General features: G+C 42.4%; 2 protein-coding genes across 5 annotated transcripts; both read left to right on the forward strand.

The window, feature by feature from the left end:
* On the forward strand, positions 1-3,327 carry neurod4 (neuronal differentiation 4). Its single transcript, XM_010875101.3, has 2 exons — positions 1-145; positions 1,437-3,327. The coding sequence occupies exons 1-2, from the start codon at positions 134-136 to the stop codon at positions 2,481-2,483; spliced, it is 1,059 nt and encodes a 352-aa protein (XP_010873403.1). The 5' UTR covers positions 1-133; the 3' UTR covers positions 2,484-3,327.
* An 8,335-nt stretch (positions 3,328-11,662) lies between these two features.
* Positions 11,663-27,328, forward strand: zgc:153867 (uncharacterized protein LOC337226 homolog). Of its 4 annotated transcripts, XM_020051571.2 has the most exons (7): positions 17,834-17,924; positions 18,358-18,385; positions 18,623-18,650; positions 21,032-21,175; positions 22,994-23,167; positions 23,531-23,608; positions 26,612-27,328. In XM_020051571.2, exons 4-7 carry the CDS (start codon positions 21,106-21,108, stop codon positions 26,638-26,640), a joined length of 351 nt encoding a protein of 116 aa, XP_019907130.1. In that variant the 5' UTR covers positions 17,834-17,924; positions 18,358-18,385; positions 18,623-18,650; positions 21,032-21,105; the 3' UTR covers positions 26,641-27,328. The 4 variants fall into 4 exon arrangements, with proteins under 4 accessions (XP_019907129.1, XP_010873402.1, XP_028979911.1 ...); XM_020051570.2 differs by lacking the exons at positions 17,834-17,924; positions 18,358-18,385 and adding an exon at positions 11,663-11,936; XM_010875100.4 differs by lacking the exons at positions 17,834-17,924; positions 18,623-18,650 and adding an exon at positions 11,665-11,936.
* The last annotated feature ends 20 nt before the right edge of the window (positions 27,329-27,348 follow it).

Raw genomic sequence — 27,348 nt, forward strand, 5'->3', positions numbered from 1 at the left:
GAAAGTCACACGCGCACTGATGGATAACTGAGGGAACGAAGAGTAACTTGGAAAGGACAGATAGCGCAACACAGAAACCGCAGTTTAGGAGTTAAACTACATTTTGGTTCGTTGTTGGACTCTTTAGCAAAATATGACAAATTTGGTAAGAATATTTTATTTTTGTCAATACAATACATGCCTTTCATATGGTCCTTTAGCAGATACTGTAGTATTTATTAGGGGATATCTGAAATGCGTGTAAACTGTATCAAAATGTAACTAGCCGATATATTCGAAGTTGGCCTATATATATATCGGCTAGTATGTATAACTGTACATATATAACACTTTATATGTAACACTTTTCTATAAGAGTAAAATAAATAAATGAAGATGGAAATCTTCCCAATGAGTCTATTGCCATGTCACCAAATAGGTTCAACTTGGTTTTGTAGTATCAAATGGTGAAATAAACTATCAATATAGATACATCTTTATTCGTTGACCTAATATTAACGGCATGTTATGGTTGGTATTTGGTCATATGCAGTACTATTGTAGTTTCAAATACAGTTACTTTTCTTGTTCATCTGAAAACGCGGTTAATGTGTGCGTATACTTTTGTTATTCGTGGTTTATACAGCAGGCCCAGTAAACTGTCCCGCTTTTACGCACGGCTACACAATCATTAAGTAGGACAATTTCGTTTTGGAACAATACTGTTTGTCCTTAGGAAGCATATTGAGGCTATTTTGTAGTGTGCTGGGTTGGAATGTTCGCCCGCCCTTGCTGCCCACAACAAACCTTTTCTCCTTTGGACTCAAAAGTAATTAAGGTTAAGTGTTAAGGCTTTTCCGAAATAAAAAAGAAAATCATCGCAAAATTGCGTATCCAAACGGTAGCCAAATAATTCTGCTCAGCAAATTAAATTCAACAGTTGATGAACGAGATATTTTGCCAAATTGTTCCCGTTTCTGTTTGTCGTTTCTGCAGACTACCCTCAATTTAATCGGAGGATTTTATATGCCGGCTTAATCCCTTCGTGTCCCAGATTGATAGGCGTCTCCAAAACCAAAACACCAACAGTAGACACTGAGTTTATCCCCAAATTGTCTCATACTAGGTCGTCAGACAAAGGACCAGGGATGCCGCTATCTTTTTGAATAAGTTGTTTTTGCTGTCAGAGTCTGAAGTATTTCTGAATCTGTTCATCAATTCCATGAGCAAAGTAAATAACCAGCCCCTATAGGGTCTCCACAAAGTTCTGATACTATTCTGTTTTGTAACAAGGCAACCAGTTTACTTGGAACAGAGATAAAGAGATTTGTCTCCTAAAATCGATCAATCACAAAATGCATGTCTACTCATGAGAGCTCTGCCTTGACTACATGTGTGTAGTCAACAGTAAAAAAAAAGATGCACGCCTAACCAAACTCATGCTTTAAATTTCCCAGATCACAATGATGTCCAAACGAGGAGACATGTCTGAGCTGGTAAGTTCCTTGGGCTGGCTAGAGGAAGACCTGAGCTCCCAGGATGGAGAAGAAGGTCCTGACATGGGAAGCAACAGGAGCATCGGTCAAGGCAGTGAGGACATGGAGGATCCAGAGGAAGATGATGATGAAGATGACAAGGCTGGAATTGACGGAGAGAACAAGGCGCCCAAACGGAGGGGTCCCAAGAAGAAGAAGATGACCAGGGCCAGACAGGAGAGGTTCAAGGCCAGACGCTCCAAGGCCAATGCCCGTGAGCGGTCACGAATGCACGGGCTGAACGACGCGCTGGACGTGTTGCGCAAGGTCATGCCCTGCTACTCCAAGACCCAGAAACTGTCGAAAATAGAGACCCTGCGGCTGGCCCGCAACTACATCTGGGCCCTGTCTGAGGTGCTGGAGAATGGCCAGTCCCCAGAGAGCCATGGCTTTGTGGAGATGCTGTGCAAAGGCCTGTCCCAGCCCACCTCTAACCTGGTGGCCGGCTGCCTCCAGTTGGGCCCTTCCGCCCCCATGCTGATCAACAAGCTGGATGAGAAGCCCTGCGGAGCTCCAGCGATGGGGGGCCAGTCTGGCCATCCCTTAGTCTACCCCTCCCCAGGCCTGCCCAGCCCCCCGTATGGTTCCCTGGAGGCCTCCCACCTCCTCCACATGAAGAGCTTCAAGGCATCGGTCTACGAGCAGCACCCATCCCCTAACGAGTGCGGCAGCAACAGCACCCCGCCTTACGACGGGCCCCTCACGCCGCCCCTCAGCATCAGTGGCAACTACGCCCTGAAGCAAGAGCCGTCCCCGCACGAGGCCGAAAGGAGCTACCCCTCCCATCCGCCCCACTACCTCTCTTCCCTGCCCCACTATGCCCCGTCGGCCGTGGGCGGCCTGCCAGGGCCCCAGGGCCACCTCTTTCAGGCCTCGCGCTACGAACTGCCCCTGGACATCCAGGCCTTCGACTCCTTTCCTCCCCCACACATGGTGGCCTCGCAGATGGGCAGCATCTACAGCGAGTGAGGGCGACCGGGTCGGACTTCGTGGCCCAGGGCGAGATCGGCGCACCGCCTTGCCTCCAGTCCTCCATCCTGCTGCCAGCACCGTGGCTCTATGAACTACTGTAGAGAGACAATGACTTGTAATTTATATTGTCTGGCGTCCAACTCTGGGGAGCATTGGATGCTCTAGAGAGAGACTCACAACTCGACCTACCTGATCACTATGAACTATACTATAAGAGAAAAACAGGCAGCATTTGTTTTATTATTCATTTATACAAGTGTTTGTTTGCTATTTATTGTTTATTATCATTTATTATTTGTTCTCGTTATGTGTTCTGTCATGATCTATTTCTATGTCCGGATATTTCCTCTCTCACTTCCTGTTAGCACTGCTGTTTGTTTTGTTTTTTTGTTTGTTGACCAAATCAGATATCCAGGTATATAACCGCTGCAAACTGTCTCAGTCCTCCGTGGCCAGGCATCTCCATGGAAACACAAGTACCTGGGTGAGAAGACATTCCTCTGCGTGTCGGTGGACGGAGAAGAAATGTCATGTCGTTGTTTTACACTCGTTCACTGTGACGTCTGCACTGAGATCCATACTGTAACCATAGTAACAGAAATGCATTTTATTTATATCCGTATTTAATATTTATTTTAATAACCATTGATTATGTTCTTTTTTTTTTGCATTTTCTCCGCACTGTTTTTGTGTAAATGTCTTCTCTGTCTTCATTTGTCAGTTTCTGACAGCTTTACCGATGAAGTATTTAAAATATTATTTATTCATAGTATGTTTCAGGAATTTGTGTCTTGGTGTCGATCACTATTTATCACACCGTTTTTGTAAATATTTGGCTCTTTCGCACTTAATTCAATAAATATTCTTATATTATATACTATTTCTGTAGCAAACCATTTTGCCATGGTCGTTTATCTTTTCCGCTTGAGTGGACACAGTTCGACAGACATAAGCTGCCAGAGACAGAATGTGAGTTTCAGCAGCGCAATGGTAATGGATAGAAATTGGCTGTTATATTACCGTCTGAGTCTAAAAAAAACTCTTATATGGTCCCATATTAGGACAGAATATGGGACAGTCTCTTCCTCGGTAACCATGACAATACCAGAATAACAAACACACTCAGGAACCACCACCATCATTCAGTCTGTTTAGCATTATAATTTACAGTAGGTAATTGACATCACATCCTCTTCTGCTGAAAATCAAAAAGGGCTGTGCTTGTTTTGGTGCTGGGGTGGTTGATGGAGATCTGGGACATCAACCCTGGGATCGGCCGGGCTGCAGGTTTTCCCACACGTCTGGCCACGCATCTGCCAAGTCAGGAAAGGGCCCAGCGGGCCACTGGGCCATGGGAAAAGAGTCCGGGGAAACAGGTGATTGTGTCATGGATTGTGTCTCTCTACTTTCTCCCTTTCTCTCTCGGCTTTCACTCTCTCTAACCCCCTGACACATTCTCATATACACGGATACCTCACACCAAAACAGGTTTGGACTGAAACAAACGTAGTTAACATTTCAATCATAACATAACCGAATGTGTATTTCTAATTAAAACATGAAAGCTACTCAATCACCACTCTTGAATCCACAGGATCATATTGGAGAATAAAAAAGAAACAATTCACAGTATCTTTATGATATATGAATAACTAAACAAAATACACGTCAAACAAAGCTCAACTGAAAAAAGATTCAGACAATCACAACCAGCACCGCCGCTCTAAAGAAGGCAACGTTCCATTACTCAATTAACTTTGACAAACAACAAAAGTCCCGGTTGCGACTCATTGACTCACTGAAATTTGTTTGGGCGCCGTGTTCACATTGTGGAATAGGATGGATCTTGAGACGGACAAAGACCACGGTGTCAGAGAGCAAAGATGGAGTGCTGACTGCTGAAAGCTAAAGAGAGAGTGTGTGTGTGTGTGTGTTTTGACCATTGTGGTCCTCCTCCAAGCGATGTAAATAAAGAGCAAGGCGTCTCTGTGGCTCGAAGACCCCCCTCCACACGCACACATATAGGTTTAGGTCTTTTTCTGTCTTCCAGTCCCCGGCAACACCAGAGAAAAGCCATAGAGAAAAATGGAGCGGTTGTTCTAGTGGGTACCACTGGTCCATTGTAAGTGCAGCCTGTTCTTTCTCTTGACCTCTGACATGTATTGTTGCTGCGCTTCTCGTCTCCCGAGAGGAAAGACAGCTGGGAGAACCACAGGGGGTTGACAGACAGCTGGGGCCAAATCAGAGCGATGGAAAGAAAGTGGGAGAGAGAGAGAAGCGAGCGCGAGGAAGCGAGATTGGAAGGGAGATGGAGAGAGAAACAAGGAGGGCGGCATGTGAGCCAGTAGACGTGAATTAGGTCCTCGCTCTACCCATTCACAAGCATTTTGTTTGCCTCCTCTCCTCTGCTGTGAGCCAGGACATAGGAATGACACATAGCTCCACACCGGCACAGACAAAATGACTGACTGAATAACTGACCGAATGATTGACTGAACAGACAGGTGGCATGGAGGGTGGATGGACAGTCTGTTAGACGTTTGGCCGTGATAGAAAAGAAAGTGCTGGGAGACTTGATGCCTCTAGTGTCTTTCTTGTGTTGCTATTGTCTGTGTCTTTGTGGCATTTACATATTTCCATGTTGCTGCTTTATGTTCATAAAGTGGTTGGGGGAAGGATTGGGAGATTATCCTTCTAAACTAAAATGAAATGTTGGAGATGGAGATGGGCTTAAGCATTACGAAATATCGAGCAGAAATTTCTGGAACACTATAACATTTTATAAAAGATTATAAAAAGAGTTTGTGGTCAGATTTGAGGGAGGCAGAACAAAAGACAAAAAGAAGCATGTAAAAAAAAAAGGAGGTTAGAAGAACGCCTGCTTACAACCGTCATCGTGGACAGAATGCAGGCAGGCAGGCAGGCAGGCAGCAACCTGTAGCCAGTCACATCAGTCCCAGGGGAGAGCTCACGTCATTGTCATGTGTGACACAACTTAATCCACAAGGCCTGACGTGCCCTTGACCCTGACCAAATACATCTCGTAGATCGCTGGTCCTGACAGAAATCTGTCCTGTGTCTTGTTTTACCATGCCTGGTTAAAAAAAAGAAATGGCACATAAGTAAAAAGCCCCATTTACGATGAAAATCGGAGGTCTTTCTTATACTGAAGTCATATCAATAAGTGAACCTCAGTCCAGTTGCTGAACCTAAATGAGGGATTGAAAAAGGCCGGATGACGGAGCGAATGGAGCAGCCAAGGGCAATCCAACCCACTCTCTTCTTTTGTCTGTCAGGACGGCAACCGCTAATCCACTGGTCAAACAACAACGTCTCCACCTAAAGTGAGGGGTCCTGATCCGCAGGGGCCACAGAGATGAAGGGATGGATGGAGGAAAGAAGGGTGGGGGGGTGGGTGGATGAAGCATTCTGATTAAGATGGTATTAATGGGCCCACAGGAACTGCTGGAAGGCTTTAATCAGCGTCTGCACTATAGTTAATCCCCAGCCTGGCTGCCTTTAAGCCGGGGCTAACAGTGGGATCCTCCTCCCTCTCCTCTCCTTGCCTCCTCTCCATGCCTGCTGGATCATCACATGCAACGCAGGTAGAAGAGAGGAAAGGAGATGGAGATGGAGGGAGGAAGATGAGGAGGGGAGGACCGGGAGAAAAAATAGGAGAGAGACAAGGAGTGCAGAGGTAGAAGACGTGGAGCAGGTCCTAAACCTGAGGCAGCTGGGGCAGAGGGGAGGTGCTGGGGGGAGAAGGAAGGAGGGAGAGTTGGTGGAAGAGATCTGGGCCACAGAAAGACGGAAACAATCAAGGAAATGAGGAGGCGGGACGGGGAGGTTGGCCTGGGGAGGAGGTGAGGTGTGGGGAGGAGAGGAGGCTTTAGGAGGATAGGAGGTGTGAAGAGGAGAGGAGGCGCAAGGATGAGAGGTGTGAGAAGTAGACGAGGTGTGTGGAGGAGGAGTTGTGGGGGAGGCGGGGATGGGACGGGACAAATAGAATTAAAAGCAATGACTGATTAGTGGAAGAGGCAGGCCTTAACTCCATGCCGGAAATAGTTAATCATGAACTTGGCCTGGCACCACCAAGTTCTACATTAGTCAACTGTGTGCCACTATGTCACCACCACCAGACCCAACACTAACAGCACTTCTGTTCCCACAACCTTTGAAACTAGATTCAGCATTGGTAAACTCGTCCTGGAAGAGTGTTCTCCACTTACCACGCGTAAGCACAACACCATCAATGCACTGGGCCCTGGGGGTGGGGGGGGGCTACCGAGAATCAACGTTGGAAAGGAATAATGGAATAAACCGACACCAAAGGGAACGTCAAAAAAGAAGGTTGGAATGGCACAGGGGTTGGTGGGGTTTGGAAAGAGATTTGGAATGGGGGAGGGTAGACTGAGAGAAAGCAGGCAGATCTGCGGACTTAATACGTGTGTGATTGGATATAAAAGGTGATATTGTGAGTTCGGGACAAGAGGGTGTGTCCCTACCCCTCCCAGAACTGCGTGAGAGGTACTAGGGTGTCAGAGTTAAAGAGCTTCTAATGGGCAATGGGTGCTGTCCTGTTTACCCGGGGGCCCCCCTCCTCACGCCCACTGCTTTGTGGAAGTTGCCCGGCTTTGAGGCTCCCACAATGGGGCGAGGAGAGGGACAGATGGGGGTCTCTTTGGAAGGGCCAGGTCACAAAAAGAAGGCAAGGTAGGAGGGCCCAAGGCAGAGACAGCGCGTCTGAGAGAGAAGAGAGCGCTGACGGCTAACAGCATGCACGACTGCCATCGGACGCCTGAGAGAGAGGGAGAAAGAGAGACAGAGATTGAGAGAGAGAGAGTGGAAAGATGAAGGTAAAGCAAGATGGAGAGACACAGAAGTAAAAGGAAATGGAGACAGTGAGGGAAAGTTGAATGATGAATAGTTGATAGATGGAGCGAAAGAGATGAACGTGATGAGAAGAAAGATGGAGGGATGACCGCAATAGAGGGGGGGGGGGATTAGAGGACAGACACTTTAGCAGATTTAGCAAAGTCTAAATATTTATGTAAGCTTGTTGAAGGGAGTCCTGTCTAGTCCTGTCCAAAACAAAAAGGTAATTGAGGTTATGAAGCTATCCTACAGGGTCAAGGTCACTGTGTCTCTGTGACCTTTCTTTGTGTAAAAGCTGCTGAACGTCTCTGGACAATCAATGTTAGTCTCTGAGAAGCATTTAAAGAATGAATCCAGCTTGGTGGAGGCAATGTGCACTTTCAGGAGCCAAAATTTCTAAGAGAATGATGGTTTGAAAGGTCTGCAACATATAGATTTGAGTTCAATTTTACCGAGCTCTACTAAACATAACCAATGGGATTCAAGTGTGTGTTTTATGAATGAAACCAGAGAACGGGGCCCCAAGGGACCCAACCGAACGAAGAGGGGAGGAAGGAAGAGAGGAGCAGGTTAAGGGACGAGGGAGGACTGGAGGAGAGTGATTGAGACAGGGTTGGCGGAGGAGAGAAGAGAAGGGGGTGAAAGGAGAAAGGGAGGGACTAGGAACAGGAGCAACAGATGGACTAATGTGTTCAGCACCTCAGGTTGTAAACTTGCTGTTGGTAACATCTGTCTGTCTGTCTGTCGGACTGTCTGTCCATCTGCCACTTTCAGAACACCGTTGTCCGGCTGAAACTCGATACTTAAGACACTCTGGGAGAAGCTAATTGTGGATAACCTTTTGAACTCATTAATTAATTTTGAATATAGCGTAACCAACTTTTTTGCTCACCATCCACTGTGGCTAGTGGTTTTACAAAGTTATTAGCCACTCAGTATTTTCACTAGCCATATTTTTGTTGTTGGGAAATTACGTTTTATTTGATTAAAGTTGACTATGGTGTCCTTTATGGTTTCGAATTTTAAATTGCTTGTCCCAACCACAAAAGAGACCCCTTCACCTTTTCCCTGGCATACGAGCTACAATCGGTGCAGTAGCCTACATGATTTTCTTGGCTGGATCATACACCAGAAATTCTCAACCGGACCTCGACTTCTCGGAGAACAGTCAGTTTTCCTCTTGGGTGTTGTTGTCTGCTCTCCAGGTTTTCTTACACCTGTTATGTGCCATCACATCGTAGCCTGTCTGGTTCACACTGTCGGTTACTGATGCGCAAGGCAATTGCCTCTAAATCTATGAATGTGTTAAATGGTGTGCCACAGGGATCAGTTCTGGGACCACTCCTCTTTACAATTTACATAAATAACATAGGCATAGATGTACCCCAAGCTAACTTTCATTTCAATGCAGAAAATACTATGATTTATTGTTTGGCACACTCTCAAATGCTGGCCCTTTCTCAGTTACAGCTTGCTTTTGATATTGTTCAGCAAAGAGTTCATCAGCTGAAACTTCTAAATGCCGATAAAACAAAATACATGTTGTTTTCAAACTCAAAGAAAAAATCGATATATCTTCCATTTCTTACTACATGTCCGGGTAATGTAATTGAGTCTTCAGGGTAATGTAACCTTGTATACAAATCTATTGGGATTTTGGTTAATGACACTATCTCCTTAAGACACATATTTTACACTTGGTAAAAAAAAAACTGAGATTAAAGTTGTACATACATGCCTCTATGTCCTCATTATGTATGGTTAATACTGTATACCATGGGGCTTTGAGGTTTGTTACAAACTGCAAATCTCTCACCAAATCACTGTACCCTATATGTGAGAGTGGGCTGGCCATCACTAGCTCTATCGCAGATTATCCCATTGGTCCATTTTTATTTACAAGGCCATTCTTGGAAAGCTCCTAGTTTATTTATGCTATTACATTGTCCAACATACTAATGATAAATATTGCTTGCTCTCTCATAACTGTATTTTATTGATGGTTCCTAGGACACATACTGGAGTAGGGAAAGAAGCGTTCCAGTGCTGTGCACCTTCCACCTGGAATGAGATACAAAATATTTTAAAACTAAATTGTTTAGTGACTCTGATTGATTTTAAGTCCAAAATTGAAATATTGAAATGGGTTGCTGTAAATGTTTTGAATCTTAATCTTAATTGGAACAATGTTAATCTATTTTTATGTTGCGATTATAACTTCTGTGTGCAGCTATTCTTGGCCAGGTCCCTCTTGAGTTTAAAACGAGATTGTTAAACTCAGTCTGTCTAACCTGCTTAAATAAATGTTACATAAATAATTTATACAAGATCGGCTTAACACAAATGGACCAGAATCAAACACTGTATGCAGGTAGTGCTCATTAGAGTTGTAGGGCCGTAGCTCGCATTGTTACTCACACTGCAATGAGATCATTATTTCAGATGTATTTTGAGAAGAGTAAAATAAAAAAATAAAAATATATAGATAGATATATAGGATGCCACCCGCCAAAGTGGCTAGATGGAATTCTACCCACATTTGGCGGGTGAGCGGGTGCTAATGACAAGCCCTGACCGTAACTACTGAGTCAAATGTTGTGGAAACTGCTTTGCTGTTAACTTATTAAAGTCACATCATCTGTCACTGTTCCCTGCACCACACAATAATCAATAACTGTATTGGTTTATAAATGGGAAGGCTTAAGTCCTGATTAAGGCCATAAGGTTCACCAACGTATATGATTTCTATGATCCATTTATGTTATTTTCAGCAACATAGCATTCTGCATCTAATTGCTGACTAGCCCCCGAAGCTAATCACGGTCTGTCCTGTTGGGTTACCAGATGGAAGAAGCACTGTTGCTGGTGTGGGTGTCGGTGAGCACCTCTGGCCAAAAGATCAAATCTCAAACCACGTGTGGCACCTCATTTGGTATGAGCATTGAGCTTGTGGGGTTTGATTCCCACTGGGACCAGTATGAAAATGTATGCACTCACAACAGCACATTGCTCTGGATCAGAGTGTCTGCTAAATAATGTCAAACGTTACCATCTCACGGACATCAATCGAAGGGGCTGCTGTGGTCACCTAAGATCCCATGGCACTTATTGTACGAGTAGAGGGGCTCACCGACGACGGCCTGATAATCATCCCCAGACACAAATCATTCTACCTCCATTCCAATGTAATATTCTCTTCAATATTATAGGTACTCAATTAAATGCAGTCTATGATGTGAGTATGTTGCCGTGTTTTAGAGTGTCAGCAAAACCAATGAAAATACTGAACTCTCAGTGCAGGGCAATGCGTACTGGTTGAGCAACATTGACATCTAGCGGTATGTTCAGGTAACAGCAACTCTGGTGTGTGCCCTGAATCAAATACACCCATAACCAGAGCCGCAATCTCACAAAAGACAGACTTGCGGTCCCCTTCACAATGTGCCACTAAGGCAACTTTGTGTCACGGAAAATAATGTTTTAGTTGGATGACCCTTTTTTTCTGAAAAGGCTGTATTTCCAACTAATACAGCCTTTTCAGAAAGTGAAATATTCAAGTTATATAGCATTATTTGGCGTATTGAACATATTGATGCAAACTAACTATTTTACCATATTCATGTTTGATAAATAATCTGCTTTGGCCATGGAAATAATACATGGCCAGGTTAAGGATAAATCTGAGAGAGAGACAATGTGTGTCCTCCATTTTTTTCTACATGGCTTTGAAGCAGGAGCAAGAGAATATCCGGAGAATAAAGAGAACTTCCGGTATTCCAGATTCCAAAATAGAAATCTATTATTATCTGACTGGTTGTGTGTGTTATTTTCTACACAGACACAAACACAGGCAACCCTCTTCAAAATAGAATTAGTAGAACGTGTATTGGTAATGTGCGGTATAGTAACATTTGAATATTGAGCTCACTCACACAAACGAGCGCTCTCAATGAGACTCCCACAGACGTGTCTGCCTTCCTGCAAGTGTTCGCAGTCATGCAACTTGGCGTTCACTCTCTGGTTGCTCCCCCCACACTCCCCCCATCCTCCTCTCCCTCTCATCGCTCTCCTCCTACGCCTCTGCTTCAGCCTTGCTCACACGCTCCTCTCTTCAGCCTCCTCTCTCATCCACCTGCCTGTCTGTCCCCCAGGCAACTACTCATCACTTTCTCCATAGATATCCCACTCCCCCCTCCATCTTTTTCTCCATTGCTTTCTCTCTCCTGTTCTTCCTCTCTCTCTCTCTCTCTCTCTCATATTACTCTTGTTCTTTGTTGTATTACCCTTTCCGTTCCATCACACACTTCCACACACTCTCTGACACGCTTCCTCTCTGTCCTTCTTCTCTCAGCCTCCACATACCAGGAACTGGTTCCGTTCTGGACTCTGGGAATGGCCCCTAAAAGAGAACCGTCCATTAAGAAGTCACCATCGCCAGTGGCACAGCAGCCCAGACTGGGGCCTCCATTCCCTTGCCTGCCCTCAGCTAACCCAGCCCAGCCAAGGTCAACTCCGGAGCAGAAACCCAGGATGCTGCGACCCTCTGACTCTCCTTTTGACCCCAGCACCATGGAGGTAAGTGGAGGTGTCTACCACACCACCAAACTGTACGTGTATGTTTTTTATGTATGTATGTATGTATGTATGTTTTTTCTGTGCACAGCAATGACATAGCTAATGTGGGCTACTGCTATATATATATATATATATTAGCTACTGCATCTATTGTATACATAACCGAAGGACAAACATTATAATCAATCGGCCATGCTTCAAGGAATCTGTTTGTCGCAGTTTTTATCTCAGGAAATGTTAAAACTACCAAGCAACTCAAATTAGGTTTACCCATGTCATGATGTGAAACAGATTTCACATATTTCTTTAAATATAATGTAATTAGACTAACCAAACTGCAGGTATCATTCAGAGAACATTTTTTATTGAAAACTAGGGCACTTAGAAGCAGTCTATGCCTTATTTCCTCCTCTGGGAAGTGTTCTATTTTCCCTCCAGGAGACACTCAGATGTAACCTTCAACCATCTGCATCACCCATTTTCCTATTTATATTCAGAGCAAAAGGTTTTTAGAAAAAGATTCCAACAATACTTTCCTCTGTCCATTATTTAAATATTCTGTATTAAATGTCTCTGACATCATAAAGACATAATATTTGGCCCATGGACCCCCCCCCCCCCCACACACATTAGGCTTGTCAATCTGTCAGAAAAAATCTATAGCTTTGCTCTCATCCACGCCTTCTGTGTTACTTTGTTAATCCGTGCTCTACATGTCTGTGTTGCAAGAGTTTAGAAAGGGGTCATTATACCCTTATAATGTACATACACCCAGTGCCGGCTCTAGCCTTTTGGGGGCCCTAAGCAAAATTACATTCTGGACCCCCTCTCCACTATCGGTCGAGGGCTCCCTAGCAGTCGAAGGCCCCTTAGTGGTCGGGGGCCCTAAACGCTTATGCCTAGAGCCGGCCCTGCATACACCTCTTGTGCACTGTGCCCACATTGATCAGGCGACAGGTTGCGGCCATAGATAAGGTTTGAGGCCTGTAGTGTCCAAAAGGATGTTTTTTGACGTCGCCATTGATGGGATTCACCATTTTAATGTTGTTCAGTTAGTGGAACTTTCAACTTCGTCCTTCCTTATAAACTCACATTAAATAGGGTGGGATTTCACTGGCTGAACGTTCTTGATGACCTGGTTAGAGTCGTGTCAAATTATTGTTACTATCAGGAAGGATGAAGTTGGAAGTCCAATCCATTTCACTGCGCTAAAAGCACAAGTAACAAACGTGTCCTGGAATACGCTTGGGAGACACCGGGAGGCACTGCTGTCTCACAGGCTGATGTTAAAGCAACTCATCGCGTAGGCAAGAAACTCCACCCATTCCACAGCAACAGCCAATCAAATTCAAATATCATACCTACAAGCCCCAATAAGGTATATCTGCAGACCGCAAGTCAGGGGCGTTACTGAATATTAAGTTGCACCCATTGATGTTCGTCATTGGTCAGTTTGGGGAGATCCTGGTTTGACTTTAAATGTTTTGGTTACAGACAAGATTGAGATACTGGTGGTTTAGAAAGCTGCTGAGTGCAGTTATAATACATGAACATGCACAGTCATACCCACTATGCCTGCCATGGTCAGTTTTTCTTTGAGTAGCTATTGTTTGGTTATATGTGATACAGTAGAGGGCCATAATTAGGAGGTTGATGGTTGAGAATGTTGCTAATTGGAGTTACAATAGATTTATCTGAGCTCTACATGTTACAAAGTGAAACAGGCCTCCCTTTTGCACAAGTTTATACAGGATTACCATGTATGCATTTTCCATAGATTCAACATATAACACAAATGTGAACATGCTGTGTAAGGTACATTGTGTGGTGGACCTGTGAGCAACAACTTCAGTGTCAGCTAAACTGTTCTGAAGATCCATTGCAGAGACCTGTGGTTTCTGCTGTGTAGATCTGACCAGTTTTCATACAAATCATTGTAATGGTTTCTCCTTCCTTGCACTGTTCAATTTAATAGCATTGTTCTAGAAAGTTGAAATTGTTAACTGGAAGTGTTGAATTATTTATAGCCTGTTGCAGAAATAAGTCAAGTTTCAATTTGCATCATGTAGTGGCCAGGTCAACATCTGTTTACAGAAATATAAATTTTTACGGGGGTGCCTGGAACAAGCACATTTGTAATTCTAGAGTAATGACGTGGTTATGGACTTAAAACATTGTTAAGAGGAATATACATGTTACATGTCTTGGAATTGATTATCTGGGGTCTAATTTAACCCTTATCCTAAAAGTTGATTCAATAACAAATTACAAGTAGAACAGGTCCAAAAGAGCACAACAGACATTACTGAAAGTCAACTAATGTAGTCCAAAAGCATGAAGTTAATGGCATAACCTAAAAATACAAAATTAAATGATATGCCAGTTAGACAATTACATTCCAACACTGATCGTTCAGGGGTGAGGTCTCAGAAGAGGCCCGTGTTGGCATTTACCAAGGCAATAGCATCCCCCAGGTCAACAAACTTATCTTGTTTAGTTATGAACTCTGTTTAGGTAATTTAGCTCATCCTTAGCAACTTCCCAAAACTGGTGAAAACAGCCAAATACCTTTTACACCACTGCATAGAAGATGGCCATGACAACTTATTATTATGTTTACTTTTCTAAATAATGATAACATTGTATATGAAGCTAAAACATAAATGGATCTTGCCTGCTTGCATATAGTGACAAGTGCATCATGTATCTTTAGCTAGTTATAACTAGTAGTAGCAGTAGCTATTTTAATCTGAGATTCAGGGAATTTAGTAGATAAGCGATCTAGGTGAACACATTAACTATCCCTAAATATATAGCCAGGGGTTGTCATATGGAAGCACTTACCGAAATCCTCGTAATATACCCTGTAATTCTTCCTTCATAAACGCATGCACTAAATCAAAAACACCAATGGAAACCGTGAATGGGCGTAACTTAATATTAAGGAACCCCCCATATTAAGTAAAGCCCCCGACTTGCGGTCTGCAGATATACCCTACTCTACAAGCCTGCTCCAGAAAGAATCAGAAATAATCACAACTGTGGCATAGGGTGGTCCAGCGATCTTAGCTGCTTTGCTGTTTAGTTATGTTTTCTATCATATTAGCTGACTTTGGTTTAGTTGTAATTGAATTTAACTGGCTGATGCGGAAGAATCGGTGGAATTGCTTACGTTATGGTAAACATTAGCCTAAATATTGGGCAGCAGTAGCTTACCTGCATGCTGAATTACAGAGAAACGTGGTCACTTGTTCTTGGTAGACAAGGTTGCTTGCACTGCTGGGCTGACCATCATCAGCGTAGTGGGTTAACTTTCGATGCGGGACCACTATTGAAATGTATGCACTTTCATACTGTACGTAGCTTTAGTCAAATTAACCCATTAGATATATGTCTGCTAAATTACTAAAATTAAGACGTGCTGGCAAACAGCGCTTGACATGAACTTTTTTGCTCACCAGCCACTGTGGCTAGTGGTTTTCCAAATTTACTAGCCACTCAACATTTTCACTAGCCACAATTTTGTTGTTGGGGAATTACGTTTTATTTGATACAATTTGACTGGTGTGCTACATCTTAGCCTGTCTTGTTCACTGGTTCAGTATTAGGTACCCCACTCTACCGGACACCCCTCTGTGAACTACTATATATGTGTCTACACACTTGAAAAAGACAACTATTACAGTATTAAATCTGCCCTGTTGTCCATGTCAACTTGTGCAGCTAATGCACGCTACAATGTCCTCCCTAATATCAACAAAAACATGCAAGCAATGTATATATATTCTTAACATAACCTAGAAATATCAACATGTCATTTAAAAATACATTTGAAATCACCCATCAGCTTTATAATTAATCGCAGTCAATATTATTGTTGTCTATTTTTGTTATGCTATGTTCTTGTTAATATAGACTTGCATAAAAAACGAAACTGCTTTGTCAAATCCCCCCCCCCCCATCTTTGCCTTGACGCCACATCGTTAATCTCCCTCGATTTTCTTCAAACGTACTAGGCTCTGATGCTGTCGCTGATCCAGCGTCTTCACGTTCATATATTTATAGTTAGTAACTTAAATACGTTTTTTTTTAAACTCTATATATTGCATATACACTCACCTAAAGGATTATTAGGAACATCATACTAATACTGTGTTTGACACCCTTTCGCCTTCAGAACTGTCTTAATTCTACGTGGCATTGATTCAACAAGGTGCTGAAAGCATTCTTTAGAAATGTTGGCCCATATTGATAGGATAGCATCTTGCAGTTGATGGAGATTTGTGGGATGCACATCCAGGGCACGAAGCTCTCGTTCCACCACATCCCAAAGATGCTCTATTGGGTTGAGATCTGGTGATTGTGGGGGCCATTTCAGTACAGTGAACTCATTGTCATGTTCAAGAAACCAATTTGAAATGATTTGAGCTTTGTGACATGGTGCATTATCCTGCTGGAAGTAGCCATGATGGGATGGGTACATGGTGGTCATAAAGGGATGGACATGGTCAGAAACAATGCTCAGGTAGGCCGTGGCATTTAAACGATGCCCAATTGGCACTAAGGGGCCTAAAGTATGCCAAGAAAACATCCCCCACACCATTACACCACCACCACCAGCCTGCACAGTGGTAACAAGGCATGATGGATCCATGTTCTCATTTTGTTTACGCCAAATTCTGACTCTACTATCTGAATGTCTCAACAGAAATCGAGACTCATCAGACCAGGCAACATTCTTACAGTCTTCAACTGTCCAATTTTGGTGAGCTTGTGCAAATTGTAGCCTCTTTTTCCTATTTGTAGTGGAGATGAGTGGTACCCGGTGGGGTCTTCTGCTGTTGTTGCCCATCCGCCTCAAGGTTGTGCGTGTTGTGGCTTCACAAATGCTTTGCTGCATACCTCGAGTTATAACGAGTGGTTATTTCAGTCAAAGTTGCTCTTCTATCAGCTTGAATCAGTCGGCCCATTCTCCTGTGACCTCTAGCATCAACAAGGCATTTTCGCCCACAGGACTGCCGCATACTGGATGTTTTTCCCTTTTCACACCATTCTTTGTAAACCCTAGAAGTGGTTGTGCATGAAAATCCCAGTAACTGAGCAGATTGTGAAATACTCAGACCATGCCACGCTCAAAATTGCTTAAATCACCTTTCTTTCCCATTCTGACATTCAGTTTGGAGTTCAGGAGATTGTCTTGACCAGGACCACACCCCTAAATGCATTGAAGCAACTGCCATGTGATTGGTTGATTAGATAATTGCATTAATGAGAAATTGAACAGGTGTTCCTAATAATCCTTTAGGTGAGTGCATAGCCTAAGGCTTTTGGTCATACCACATACCCTAATCTGATGGTCTTTTCACCTGTTATCTTCGTCGATCTCTCTTTAAAAACAAATCTGTAATTTTAGGTTATTGAAGTCACCTGAAAAGTTTAAAATAATGTTTTGCGGATTATATGTAGTTTGTGGTTATTACATTCTAATTGAATATTTTGACATGCTTGGGTGTGAAAGAAAACTAGGATCCACTTATTTTCCCGACATTACTCATCTTCGCGTAATCTGGACCCGAGAGGCCCTGCATGCAAGGTTGACAGATTTCATTGACCATAACTGTATTCTGCCGCTGTCTCCAGAAAACATATTGACTCGCTAATCTTAGGAAAAATCAAGCCGACGTTTAGTAGTATGCAATGTAGCTATGCTGAAAACAGCTCACCAAACATGAAGGAAGGACAACGGTCTGTTATTGCATTATAATATTTGGATTTAACGTTGCAGGGGCCAGAGCCATGTTTTATGTCTATATATGACTTGTAGGGGCCACTTTGCCCCGGCCACTCCTACACAGAGCTATGACGCGCAAGTAAACACTATTGGGCTATTTAGCTACTACAAGTTGGGCATTCTCTTCCTGTCCATCCGTCACATTTCTCTAGCTCCCGACCAGACCTCTTCGACATACTCGAACAGCTACAGATATGGTGGGTTCCTCAGTAACATGGATTAACCAACTAATCAAGCAAGCTATTCTAAATATATTTGTTTAATCAGAAGTGTGTTCACCAAGTGCTTAATTAACTACCTAGCGGTTAAGTTAATCTACTCTAGCTAAGGAAGCTTGCTAACACGGAACTGTAGTTTTGCTTATTCGCTAGTTTAGCAAACCTAATGACTGTTAGATGGAAAATAACATACGTGTAGCATTCATCTTGATTTAATGCCAATATGTTTCAGGTGTTACTTTCTATCGCTTACTTGTTGCTTTACCTAACTTGTTGGTAGCAAACGCCTTAGTTACTAGCCTAGCTAGCCAGGTAACAACGTCTGGGTGTGATAGACACTAGCTATCTGACCAGCCACTAGTCCTAACAGTGTTTAAAAACATAATGGCTAATTCAATCTTTCTTTGAACAGTCTGACTTCTCAGAAGACCAAATCATGGGTGAGTTACAAACTAGCTTACAACATTAGCTAGCAAATTTACGAACACTTACCCAACCTTTGCATACTACTGTGCTTCAACTCCGAAAGGGTTTTTCTTCCTCGATTTCCTTACTCCCTTACTAGTAGCTATCATCTGCTTCATGCCGTGTTTGTCATTCCTCTTAGTAGTAAATATAGCTACCCCCTTTCCTTTCTGTTTTCTCAAACTCCACATGAAACTGCTTGTTCTTTCCAGATTGAGTTTAACCTGGATCAGATACACGGTGAGTGATTGATGTAAGACCCAAACACTTGGCCAGTGTTGAAAGGCATGTTGTTGGTCTGTTAGCTGAAGGTTGTGAAAGACCCACCATGAATATCAGGGTACATGGTGTAGCTGGTGTCTTTCAAGACTGAGTATAGCCTGTTATTTCAACACATTGTGTCTTGTTTTGTTTCCTCTTTTTGTCAATGTAAAGTCTATTTATCATCCTACGTTATTAATGTTACGATTGGGTCTGGTATTTGAGGTAGTTAACAGGTTTTCGGTGTGTGCGTTGGTGCATTTCCGTAGGTGGAAAAATCCACGTTTTGTAATGTTTTATTGCTCCACTTTGTTTGCATCAAACTGCATGTATTCCCATGTCCCATAAAAGTTTGCATGTTTTCTGAACCAGCTTGTCATCTCTCCCGGAGTGTTCCCTACCCTTTTTTGGAATTAGGCAGACCGTGGTGGATGTCTTCTCTCCTCCCTGGCTTGTTTAAACATGGTTGACACAGTACAATTCTCCCCCCCTGCTCTCCTCCACTACCAAATATGGTGTTGGGAAATGGAACTCAGTGAGCCAGGAGGGAAGAGGGAAGCACATTCCTGAGATCAGGAAAAAGCTGCATAACACACTAGTGGTGTTTAGCTTAGTGTTATACCACAGCAAGGACTGGCGTTAAACATTGCCCTATTGCTCTGTTGACTTGCACCAAGCAGTAGCCCTAGTTAAGCCTGCTTTGAGATTGTCCCATTGGGCTAGTATTTGCACCATTATCTATGCTGAAACTGAAAAGAATTCCAGTTGGTTTAACCGATCTTTCTGGTTCCTGCCCATTTAAGTGAAGAACGACAGTTTCAGGCAGGTACTTCTTCCACAGTGATCGGAATTTACTCATCACCACCACATTTATTTTCAGTATTGTCAGTTTGAGATGTAAGTTTTGTTTCACAGAATTTAACAGTAATGTATCCCGAGTCTATATATTCTAAACAGTGGGACCACCACTATTATCTAGTTGATAATGGTTTCTTGTAGTTAGGGCATCTATGTGCTTCTTTATAAGACATCTGCCACAAAATGGCATATTTTGGGACAAGTCTAGGATCTAGGTCATTTTCAGTGTTTCTGCAACATCTGCGATGGATTTAGTGTTACCTATGCGCTTTAAAGTTTTACTCTGAGATCTGTATGTATCCTTGGACAGCTTAAATAACCTCTCATTACCTTCTTACACAGATCTATTTAAAGGTCATCAAATATTCAGATGGAAGTGAATGAACAAAGGACAAGATCCTGGAATTCAAGATCTCAGTGGCTTAGTGTTGATTACATAGTTCGTATCAGATTAGATTCCATAATTGTTTACATATATTAACTGAACTCATTTTTGTAAATAGTGAGCCTTTGTACAGGACAGCATCTTTTAAGGCAAATTTCCACAATGGAATTTTGACACAGTGAATCATTTACTATTGGTCACAAACTGGTCATAAGTACTGTATAAACTACAAGAGCTTCAATCTTTTTGACAAGGATTTCTTTGTGGGGACGCAGTGGATATTGTGAATAACAGCACTGTATAGAAATAATGATGTGGTGGGTTTGGAATAAATCTCAGCCTCAGTGAGGATGCAGTTTAGACCTAATGTACTTTTGTGAGTTGTTAGGTGGCATCCTCATCAGCGAATCATCCTGATGGCTTTGTAGTTTTACATTGTGTGGCTGCTATTCTCCTCAGATTGAACATTGTCCCTATGTACTACACTCTTTCTGACCAGACACACTGCCAATGAACCCTGTTTGAAAGGAGTACACTACAGGGACACGCAGGTGTTGTTCCCCCCCCACACACAGCTCTGAACTCAATTAATCTAGACAATGGACCCAGTTATCCTGGGTGGACAAATGAGTGTAAGGGGAGATGACTTAGGTCAGTGACACTGTCCAGTGTAACAATGGCGTGTCTGGGTTTACTCCCTCGGTGTTGAGCCCACTTCGAGGGAACTGATACCATGATTTGTTAACGGAGTAGTCTGGTGTTATGAAACAATACCCCGCTGTTGTTTTAGAGAAAAATCGGAGCTGACAGGCATGGTCAGTCTTTTGGACTGAATAGTGCTTCTCTCTTAATCCAGAACTTTCCAGCTTGTTTGCTGCCCCTCCCCCACCCCGCCTGTTTTTCTTCATCTATGCCATTAAACATGCTCTTTTACATACTTCCACTGTCCCTCGAATCCTTGTCCCCCTTTCAAAGCACATTGGAGAACAGGATCCTTGGTCCCCTGGGGTCTTCCTCCAAGATAGCGCTTTGAGAGCCTGATGAGGAATTAAAGGAACAGGGCTGGACATGCGGTAAGGCGGACATTTACTTCATTGTCTCTCTCACCCCCATCCAGAGTTTAAGGAGGCCTTCCTCCTCTTCGACCGGACAGGTGATGGGAAGATCAGCTATAGTCAGTGTGGTGATGTCATGAGGGCATTGGGACAGAACCCCGTCAATGCCGAGGTCCTAAAGGTTTTGGGCAACCCCAAGGCTGAAGGTGAGTGGGATGGATAAGACAGGCTTGACAAGACAGGCTTCTTTTCAAATGCAAATCTTTTTTGCCAGACCGCGTAAGCAGTGCCGGCCAAGAAGAGCGAATGTCTCTTACTGAGTGAGTGACTTTCTGACTACCCATTGTTAAGTAGTGTTGTGGTTAGAGATGCGGACTGCCATTTAGGTGACCAGTGTTTGATCCTCGCCACAGGCAAGACAAATTATGCATTAGGATTTGTTCAGGATAGACTAAAACTTTGCTGGCTACAAGCTTCAGCAGCTATGTTACATCAAGCCTAAAATAAAACAGTTTACAGTTATATTGCAATGGATGTGGGTTTTTGAAGTACGCATGCATGCTTTTTGGGGTAATATAGACCTCAAGCCCTTGCACAGTAAATGAGAAGGGATTTCCATGATTCTCGTCTTTTCACTTGACAAAAAAGTCCGTAATCGTCACCTATATTGATAGTTATTGTATTAATGTCATTCACGAATGAAAGAAAAGCGAACGTTGTTGTGCCATGAAATAGCTTTGGCAGTGTAAAGTTTGTCTTCAGTCTCTCTAGCAGTTGGTAAATTCTTATGACTATTCCAAGAGGTAAGTAGATACTAGTAGGCCTAATACTGGCTAATAAGCTTTTAAAACTGCCAGTGGCAAAAGCCATACAGTTCATAGATGCTATTTATGGTGGAAGTTAACTTAATAAGAAACGTTAGTCAGTGTAGCACAATGCTTAATGGTGTTTAGCTAAATATTCAAATTTGGCCTGATGTTAATGCGTGACAAAATTATCTAATGTAGAGCCAATTTTGTGATGAGGTAGTATGTCCCAATCAGTCCCAGTACTGGCATAGCCTACTAGCTTACTATATAAAAAAAACAGTATGTACAGTACTTGTAGAATGCGATTTGAGATTTCTTTTGATTTACATAGTAGTTCACATAACGTTGTTGTTGGCTATTCAACTGTCATTGTTTTCAAAAGAAATAAACCAGTCATGGAGTGATTAGAGGGATTATTTTCATTCCTCTGTAGCTATTAGCTAGCCATCTATATATAATCTCTTATTTAATGTGTTGAATGTAGTGTAGCAGCCTGTTATACCTGGTGTTTGTTTGGATGTTAACTAATGTAGGGAACTGGTTTCAAGATCTGTGGAGTTTCGACTAATTGGTTTAACAATGCAGAAGTAAACAGACACCATATCTTTGGACACGTTTCATGTGCAACAACACCCACTATTTAAATAGCATATTGGTTAAAGTTTGCTTAAATTCATTTAAAATAATATTGTTAATAGTATGATTAGTAATAATATTGGTGTTATGTTTGTTTCAAACTGCATTTGGATCTGCTAGCACTTTATAGAAATGTGAGCATGATAAAGTTCTTGCAAGGTGTAGTGATTATTAAATAGAATTGTTATTCGGCATGTGTGTCTTAGCACTGCTTAAAATACTGCTCAGCAGCCACACAACCAGTGCTATGTACTTTATTGGAATAATCTGAAAATGTTTTGAAGGATGCTGCAATTTTTGGCATAATTTCTGTAACAACTTGTGTTCAGATTAGTTGGCAGAAAACACATTGTTATGGGAGTTCTGCCTAAATTATAACAGTGAGATTCCACACTTAATTGTTGGATGGTTGTGTATAGTCACTGCAATGACAATTTACAGTTATCCATTGTGGAATCTCAATGTCATCCAATGTAACAACGCCATGTTCTCGTGGCGTAATTTAGTTTTTTTGACTCTATTCATTTGAAGTGATAATCTGAAATCCTCTGACAAGCTTCCTTTTCTACATTTCTCCAGAGATGAACCACAAGATGCTTGACTTTGAGCAGTTTCTGCCTATGCTGCAAGCCATAGCTAAGAATAAGGACCAGGGCTCCTTTGAGGATTTCGTTGAGGGACTGCGTGTCTTCGATAAGGAGGGCAACGGAACCGTAATGGGGGCAGAGCTACGTCATGTCCTGACCACGCTGGGTGGGTTAAAAATACTGTTACCCTTTTAGATCATTGGGGAAAATTGTTTTTTTTTTTAATAAAATATACATTTTGATGGATTTTTATCAAAATATGTTTTAATACAAAAACTATGAAAACAATCCGGATCTTGAACAGTATCTGGTCAAGGTCTTCCTTGGCTCTGTTTTAAGAGCATGTCTCTTGCAATGCCAGCGTAAGTGGGTTTGATGCCGTTCCCCACCCATACCTTAAAAAAAGAAATATATAGCCACTCATTACTGTAAGTTGATTGTGGTAAAAGCATCTGCTAATTAGCATACAGAGGTCTTTATTTATATATATTTTTTAACTTTTCTAACTTTATATTTGCGTGTCTTTCAGGGGAGAAGATGACAGAGGAGGAGGTAGAGACACTTCTTGCCGGACACGAGGATGCTAATGGATGTATCAACTATGAAGGTGAGGTGGGGAGATGGTGGCGGAGAGAGGGTGAGAGTTAAAGTAGAAACATACATAATAATTTAAGATGGAGGTGTAGCAAAAACCATCGGGTGTTTGTTGTGTTGGTCCCAGTCCAGCTCTTCAAACGCTTCCACACTTGTACACCTCTAACTGATATGCCTTTCTCAGAAGAATAGAGAGATGGAAAAAAATATTTCGGTAACCTTTTATGTTTGCCCCAGTGTTTGTGGTGCACACATTTTCTATAGGGAATAGTGGCCAGATTCTGTGAGGCTGTGTGGAGGTTTTACGGTCAGTTCAGTGATTCAGAGTTGAAGAGTGGTTGCTAGCACAGGATGAAATATTTGGCACCCAAAAACGTAAAGTCTTAATGTTTACCTTGTTTGATGAGGAAATCTTATTCATGACATTTTACTTCAAGCTACAGTGTCTTGTTTCCCGGCAAAGTCGGGAAATTATTAATTTTGACAATATTCCGTTATAGCTGCTAGCTAATATAACGTTATAAGTTCCCACAAAGTCAGTTGCCTCGTGTGGCACGAATCCTTTATCTGCTGCTGCGCTCCACGGTGATTATAGTTTTTGTAACATCACAGAGAAACATTTCGATTTACAGGCTTGAATTACAAAGCCCTCACTAAGCACAGCGTGTCTACAACATAACGCAAACCAGTGTCCGGTGTATGTGACTCAAATGTATTGAAATTTGTAGCATTGGCGGATGCAATGTGCTAGCATTAGTTAGACACAAACTACACTTCAGACTATGGAAACATTAAAGTTTTCCTATTGGAGAAAGTCAATAAGATAGCTGGACGTGTGTCATTTCTGTGAAATTTTGTGATTGGTTCCCCCAAGTGGGCATCCTGCATATAAGGACCTAAAAAATTATTTCATTTTCAATAATCTCACTAGTTGTGCTTCATTGCCGCCATATGTTTTGTGTACCTTTTTGATATATGTAAAGGAAAGTTTGTATATAACAGAACACTGAGAGTCTGCCAGCACACCTGGCAAAGCAAGCCCACTGCTCTGACATGACATGATTCCACACGTTTCCTCGCTGTGTGGGGACACGCTATGTGCTGTGTTGTGAACGCTGTTGGGTTCATTGTGAGTGAAATGAGGATTCCGACGTTGCTCTTTAAGTGGCTTCTTAAATGCAGAACTAACAAAGTGCCCGTGTGGACGAATGGGTAGTCAAAGGAACTGGTATTGTTTGCTTATGAAGCTGTGGGTTATGCAAGCCGCTTCACCATGACAGGCGTGTTGGTGACAGGATGTGAACGCAATGTTTTACTTTTCTCCCTCCACAGCCTTAGTGCGTCACATCATGTCAGGCTGAGAGGTCAGGCTGAGAGGTCAGGCTACACGGAGTTGAGAACGGGGACAGACTCTGCCCACGCTCTCCTGCTTAGCCCTGATAAATACGCCCCAGTCAACTAACCTGTGGAATTTTAGCTCATAGTACCGAGAACACCAAAGCTCATAGCACTCGGCAGTCCAACAGAAAACAACAGTCATAACATTAGGTCTCCCAATCTAGGGTGTCTTTTGGTAGCACCGAGACATTTCTGGTCATTAGCCTGACATAAATGCATTGTATGTTTCAGTGGGAACGCGTGGTGACAGAGCCCTGTTGTGAAGTCTTAATTTTTATTTAAATGTTTTATTTTTTACTCTTTCCGTCCCTGGCTTTCATGGGGGGCGTCTCAATGGTGTCTCCTTGATTCCTTGCTTCCTCCAACCATCTCCTGAAATTTGATTTGAGCAGGAGGCAGGAAGAGGACACAAGGAAATTGAGTAAATACAATTGAGATTCCATCTATGGGGGGTGGTTCGTACATGCTCAGCAGGCGGGGTGGTTGTTTTACATTCCAGAGTTGACAAGATATTGCTAATGTTTTGTCACATTCTTTGCCTCTGGTAATTAATTACCCACAATTTGGGCATGTGCATGAATGCCATGCTGAGCTGCACCTAATTAAGCCTTTTACACAGTATGTAGTTGTACAATTTTAAAACATTTGATTTGTACCATTCATTTCTCCAGTTCTACCAATGTAGACCAGTCGCTCAATCCTTCAACAGTACTATCCACAGAATTGCCATGAATTGCTATTTGGCTGTTAGAATCTGTGGCTGGACGCTAAGATCTTTTAATTGTACAGTAGCTGCCCCAAATGTCTTTCCTCCTGATTTTGGATCTGGCTTGACTTCTCCTGAATTTGATTCCGCTGAAACTACATGGCACACAGTCTGATCCTGCCACCCTGGTAGTATTTAGTTCAGACGTCAAATCAAGTGTTGTACAAAACTAATTCCTCAGTGATTAGATTGGGTGTAATTGGTATCAAAGCTAATAAGGTGAATTATGTTTTGTGTGGGCCCAACTTCTTTGCATGCTTCTTCTCAGGCTCCCGAACTCCATCCTAACTAATGTTTCTCTCACTGTGGTGAAGAAATGCTAGTGGGTTTGGCTTTGGCCATAGTGAAGTGGGTGGGCTGTCTGGCTAATCAGCACCTATCTTTTCTTTTAGAGAAAAGGGTGCTGGGTGTGTTTTTTTCTCATTTTTTTTAATCATAGACCTGGGGTATGTTCATTCAACCAAACAAAACGTTTTGGTTCAGAATATTTCTTCAGCATTATGATACAATATTTTCTGTTGGACAACAGGCTGATGGTTCCCTCCAGTTTTCTTTTCCGTTTCATTTTGTTGAAGAAATGTTTGGCAACTGAAATGTTATTTTTATGCTAAATGAACAAACGTTTGTCCCCCCCCTGGCCAATTTAAGAAGAGACTGGAGTAGAACTGATTGTCTCAGCCTCTTTTACTCATACATTTTTCTGATGAAGGGATCTCCTCCCACAGTGTCACAGTTAAAGACAAGTCAGTTGTAAAAATATGTTTAATGTTTTGCTCAAGATGCTGTAGTTGAAGTTAGTTCCCAAATACCAGTGTTTTTCTAAAGATTTCTCTCTCTCTACCTCTGTCATAGAGCTCGTCCGGATGGTCATGAGCGGATGAAGATTAAGAACAATCCTTCCTCGTCTCTGTTTGATTTAACCTGTTTATTTGTAAGATGTTTACTCTCCATTTGGCAACTGGCTTCCAACCTGTTCCTTAATCTTATTGTATTCTTGAAATGTCTTTTATTTTAAAAAGTGCCTTTATATTCAGTCCATTATGACCCCCAGATATTTTGACCTGGTGTTAACTGCAATAACATTCCATGTTCCAGCACTTCATGTCAACCTAGCCTGTGTCCCTGACTGTTTGTGCTCTCTTGGGACCAGGCTAATTAATACCTGTGCATGCACAATGATTATCTTCATTCCAATACATCCACAGGCTGGTCTCTCAGTAGGGAAGGAATGTATTGTTATGGTGGCTCATGTCCTGATACATATATGCACGTGTGTGTGTGTGTGTGTGTGTGTGTGTATAATTTTATACACACATGCCAGGTTTGTTTCAGCTTTTCTTGGCATGACAATGGCAACCAAAAACAACAGGCTGGCTTGACCTTGCTTTTCCTGGGATGTCTCCATTCCTATTGGTTCCAAGAGATATGCAGTTCGCTATTTAACCAACATAAGAAGCCATACAATCATGACACTGTAGAAAAATTATTCACAGTTCTGGGGATTTTTGTTTTATTTGTTGCACCATTCAAATAAATACTTTCCGACAACTGAAAGTTATCTTTTAATAATTCTGTTTAATTTTAATCTA

This window comes from Esox lucius, chromosome 12 (genome assembly GCF_011004845.1).
Source record: "Esox lucius isolate fEsoLuc1 chromosome 12, fEsoLuc1.pri, whole genome shotgun sequence".
Taxonomy (NCBI): domain Eukaryota; kingdom Metazoa; phylum Chordata; class Actinopteri; order Esociformes; family Esocidae; genus Esox; species Esox lucius.